Source organism: Haemaphysalis longicornis, unplaced genomic scaffold (genome assembly GCF_048455015.1).
Source record: "Haemaphysalis longicornis isolate Haplotype H1 unplaced genomic scaffold, Haemaphysalis longicornis Haplotype H1 scaffold_1640, whole genome shotgun sequence".
In the NCBI taxonomy this organism is placed as follows: domain Eukaryota; kingdom Metazoa; phylum Arthropoda; class Arachnida; order Ixodida; family Ixodidae; genus Haemaphysalis; species Haemaphysalis longicornis.
This window is the reverse complement of record NW_027526271.1, coordinates 7,036-12,410: the sequence shown is the minus strand read 5'-3', so window position 1 is coordinate 12,410 and position 5,375 is coordinate 7,036. Positions and strand designations below refer to the sequence as shown.

General features: G+C 45.5%; 1 protein-coding gene across 1 annotated transcript; it reads left to right on the top strand.

The window, feature by feature from the left end:
- The first annotated feature begins 191 nt into the window (after positions 1–191).
- On the top strand, positions 192–4,109 carry LOC144166283 (cytochrome P450 4c3-like). Its single transcript, XM_077695822.1, has 2 exons — positions 192–365; positions 2,320–4,109. The coding sequence occupies exons 1-2, from the start codon at positions 215–217 to the stop codon at positions 2,511–2,513; spliced, it is 345 nt and encodes a 114-aa protein (XP_077551948.1). The 5' UTR covers positions 192–214; the 3' UTR covers positions 2,514–4,109.
- The last annotated feature ends 1,266 nt before the right edge of the window (positions 4,110–5,375 follow it).

Genomic DNA, 5,375 nt, shown 5'->3' with positions numbered 1-5,375 from the left:
GTTGGAAGACTGTTGCCTGAAATCGAACGTATTCCAATATTTAAAGTAAATCGCCAATTTAGCAGGCAGTAAAGGTCCAACCAGTGAAACGGAGTCTGTTAAGCGTGTCCAGACTTGCTCCGTTAAGCCCGAATCTCTCTCCGCTATATCTATTTGCGCTTTCTTGCTATCCCAATCTGTGGCAGTGGGCCACCGGATACCTCGCGGCGCTACCATGGTGACGATGCCGTACGCCTTGCACCGAGACCCCCGGTTCTTCCCGCAGCCTGAGGAGTTCCGCCCCGACCGCTTCCTGCCAGAGAACTCCGTTGGGCGGCCCCCCTACGCGTACATACCTTTCTCGGCGGGACCACGGAACTGCATCGGTACGTATTTGCATGCCCAGTTGGCTGATGCGTCACTTCGCTGGAATAATACTAATAGAAATGTGGAGTATGCGCTAGAGCTTAGGCCTAGCGTTTCTCTTTCACGTCAAAGCGTGCTCGCTAAAGTACGTTGAGTAAGTGCTTTTTGCAATGGGTTGCGGCTGGCGACGTTAGATCTCAAAACATTACGCTAGACCTAGCGTATTTTGTTTGGGCCTTACAATAGACAACTTACAGGTTGAGCCTTACAAACCAGGCAATGTCATACTTGCTTGCTTGATTGATTGATTGATTGATTGATTGATTGATTGATTGATTGATTGATTGATTGATTGATTGATTGATTGATTGATTGATTGATTGATTGATTGATTGATTGATTGATTGATTGTGCGGTTTAACGCGCTCACGCTGCACAGGCGATGAGGCGTGCCGTAGTGGAGGGCTCCGGACTAATTTTGTCCGCCTGGGAACCTGCGGATCTTTAACGTGCGCAGATACCTCGCACACACGGGCGTTTTTGCTTTTCGCCTACATCATAAAAACTACCGCCGCGGCTGCCAGCGTCATCTGTTCGTACGTCGAGCTGCGGGTACTAGGGAGTTTTAGTAAATTGTTACCGTGATTACGTTACCGTTTACCGAAAGCCGGAGTTTCCGTTTACCGCTAAAAACGGTAGGACACGTTTTAGCACACCGTTAGCGGTTAGATGTCGCTACCTGCTATCGCTATTGTGGCCGGTAAGCCAGAATAGCGACAGTAGGTAGCGACATCCGACGAAATAGTCTCAAAGGTCAGGCACAATATAATTTTTTCTGTTACAGGTGGTATCTGTCCTAGGCAATATTCCCCTCTGCTTTCGTCCACCAGCATTATAATCTTCTTTTATTCGCCTCGACAGTCTTGAAGTTTAACTCCCTCTGTGCTACCGTTAAATCCTAGGGCTTCTGGAAGCCAAATATTTCCCTCATGTAGATTTGGATGGATGCACTGACATTCCAACACTATGTGCCGCATAGTTCCTATTTATTTTCCGCAAACCGTGCATACCCCATCATTTTGTGTATACTTCTTCACAAAGCTCTTAGTTCTCAAGCAACCTGCCCTAGCCTGAAAAAGCAAAGCACTTGCCTTGGAATTATCGTAGAAATTTTCCCTTCTGATTTCTAATTTCTCTGCACTGTACATCTCTAACGACGATTTAGCTTCCATTTTTTCTCTCCACTTATTTGTTTATATCTGTCTTGCTTCTTTCTTGGCTACCTTGGCTGTCTGATTCTCCAGTGCTCTTTCCGTGTTTTATCGTTAGCCTTCTATTCTTCCTTAACCACTGCGTGTCCACGCTCGTAATGTATAGGTACCAAAAAACTGTAGCTGTCCACCTACATTGATTCATTGCTCTCACCCTCCCATCAAAAGATATTTTACTCTGAGCTTCTCGAACTTGAAACGACGCCCAGCCCATATCTTCCTTTACTGCTTCGTTAGTTGTTTTACCATGCGCTTCTAAGGCCAAACGGCGTACCGTTCTCTAGTTCACTTCAAGATGTGATAGAGCGTGTGATGTTAAGCAGAGTACTGCATTCGCAGGTGTGAGGCGAGGAACCATTATTCCCTTCCACGTTCATCTCATTACTTCATATTTGTTACATCCTCACAGAGCTCTATGCTTCATTATAGCTGCGTTGCGCTTTCCCTTACCCTTAAGTTGCTCCTTGTGAGTTCTTAAGTAGTTCTCCCCTTCATTTATCCACACTCCCAAATATATATGTTCCTTGATTATATAAAGCCACACACCTCGCTTGAACCTAGCTTTAAAATTGGATCCTAGGTGGCTACAATTTTAATTGACGCTAAGTATTTTTTTTCATCGTATACCTTCCACATTCTAATTGTGTTTTCTCGTCTCCCCCCTCTCCCCTTCCCCGTTATTACTGTGAAATCTTACGCACAGGGCAACGGTTCGCCTTGCAAGAGGAGAAGGTGGTCGTATCGACAGTGCTACGTCACTTCCGGCTGCACAGCCCCGAACATCGCGACACCATTCGACTCACGTGGGCGCTGGTGCTGAGGCCAGTGGACGGACTGAAAGTACAGTTCCTGCCCAGACAGAGCGTCGCCTCCTCTCCCTCCAGCTGCGCTCAATAGGCTGGTTTCATCCGCGGAGCCAAATGGACGATGCTCACTCAGGCTATGGTTACTTCAGCGCTTTTAGGAACTTTCCCAACCGTTTGCGACTGTTTATCAGGGTTATATCAAACTCGGCCAAGTGTCTCTTATCTATAGCGTAAACAATACAACCTATAGCGTAAACAATACGATCACTTGACTACCGTCCAAGGTTCCGCATGGGGTGGTTGCGGAACAAACTGCACAATCAGAGCTTCATTGTGCCGCCGACAACCTCGTCTGGCTACTTCGTAATCAAGCAGGCGAGTTTCTAATAAAAAAAAATTGCCCCCACCTCCCCGAAGGGAATCGTGAGGAAGTGCGAATGCATTTCTTGCGCCGAGAGTACACGGCGTAGTAATTCTGACATCGCCTTGAGAGGCGCCCAGCCAGCGAACGGTCTAAACTGGAGCAGAGCGAGCAGGAGACTGTAGCGAGAGAGCGCGCGCGAGCCGACCCACGGAGGTCTGGCGGTTTATCGCTGCATATATTCGCCGCGAGCTCGACATGTAGGTGGCGACACCGTCGCGCTGCTAGTGTGGATGCTCCGCTGAGCGGCCCGTAAGAATGCACACTGTGGGCGCGCTTCGTGCTTTTTTCTCGCAGTATGTGCGCACGAAAGGTGCAAACAAGAGTGGTATGCTGTAGTTCGGTTCCTCAACGTTCAATGTATAGCATGGAAGCGGCAGTCAGTTTTCATTACTACGCCAAAAAAAGCGACGGCTCATCGGGAATCTCAGAATTGCCGTAATTGTGACAATGAACTTGTACGCTGTGGCTCGTAGCAACCTCGATCTTTCCAGACTATGGCTTTGAGCCTTCAATAAAAGCATAAATAGAAACAAATTAGGAATCCTCGATCTCTGAAATTCAGTTTACAACGGCAATCTCAATCGCTTTCACTGGTAGCATGACGCATTCTTGCATTTGTGGGATGCCCTGAAATGGTAACACTACTCAACTGCCCCGATATTCTTTCTAAGAGCTTACGATATTTTTTGTGTGTTCAAAAGGCAACATAAAATTACTGAATTTTGATCAGCGCAGAGATATAAATGTAACCGCTCTAACGGGTCTTTTAAATTAAATTTTAGCGACTCTAAAGGAAGGTTTGATGAATAACGGTTTCAGATCACTTATTTACGGCTTTCGTCGCAAGTGAACTTGCGAATTGAATTGTCAACGCACGCAGTACAATCAACATCTCATATGTTTAGCTAGGTTTTAGCAAAGTGACAAGCAGGTTTACAGTGTGCAAACCAAGCTTCTGGGACCTCACAGTGAGCACAAATTTTCTGTTACGGCTGCTCTGTTGACCATTTGCGTTCCTTTTAAAATCTAACAGGTGCCTGCAACAGCGACATGTGTTTGCATTCTTGCGTATAAGGTCGCTTACGAACCCTAAAGATGGCAATAAATGATCGAAGTTGCGCTGTTGCAGATGTAGTAAAACATTTCCTTTTTATTTTTCGTTGCGAATCAGCGCAACGGGTTCCCGGTAACTATTTTGTTTTGTAAACTGAATATCGCCTTTGTCATGGCGTTTAATTCTTGAGGATTGGTTAAAAATGAAATTCTGTGCATTTCCTTTTTTTTTTCGGGAAGAGGGGGGCGGGGGGGGGGGGGGGGGGGGGTCCTGTTAACGTTGCAAGAGCAGAGAGAAGAGAACGCATGTAACGCGAAAAGCCAAACTATGGTTATCAGTATTGCTTACAATCGAAACTACACTAGGCGTTGTGTTCTGTAGCGGTGAAAAAGCAGTACTTTAACACGTATTTTCAAAATTAATTTGAATTTGAAAACCCTTTGGTCCGAGATTGTCCAGGAATTGTGGCTCGCCTTTTTCAAAAATGTATTGAAAGCAAGCATTGTGGGAATAAATAAAAAAAAAATCAGCGAGTCAAGGCACACACCCCTCACACATGTGGGCAACAACGTGCATTATATTACACGTTTTCTCCTCTTTCTTTAAACTTAGGTCCACCTTAAGAGGTTAAGACGTGACCATATTAGGCATTTGGTTATGCTGAGTGAGACACGTTTCTGGACAAGGTAATTCATGTCGGATTTGAAAATGATATATATGAAAATGACACACGAAATCCCACATGACAGACGCAAACTCACAACTGCTTAATTTTACCGAAAAATTCCCCCTAAATACTCTTGCGCATCCATAGAAACGTATTTTAAATAATACGTAAAATTAGCAACTCGATACAGTTGAATAAATTTTAAACCTCCTCCTCAGTGTAAACAACGACTGTCCGAAAATGGTATTCATTTTAGAAATATACGGGAAGGACACGATCACACAGGCGCTTGCTGGTGTAAAATACGTGTCCGGTGTTGTATGGGCGATAGCTCAGGGGTCGTGTGCAGTGTAAATGTTTTTGTTTGTTTCTTCTTTCTATAAGGACACAGCGCAGTTTTACAAGGGTGTGGAATTTGCACGCGTATGCACAGGTCTTGTCGCTTCTTACCCGTTTCGCGTACTAAACTTTTATCCTTTAAATAATCACCACGCCACCTTCAAAAAGCACCCTTCGACGTTCCCGAAACGGCAGACGACTGTACTCAGCAATAGAAAAAGTGCAATGTGTGGAAGCAATGTTCACACTCAAGCGGTGACCACGGCGAAGATGTTTCGTGGAATTAAACCAGCGCATTAACCCTCAACGGCCGCTGATTATTGCGTTTCTAGAGGAAATGCGCAAGCAGAAGTAACTATGTCATTGCTTACTGCAAAACGAGCACACATATTGGTTGTTTTGTCGCGTGCAGCACGCGTCTTGCGCCGCACGCAACGTGAAAAAGCAGACGATGCGAGAGCGCCATCCA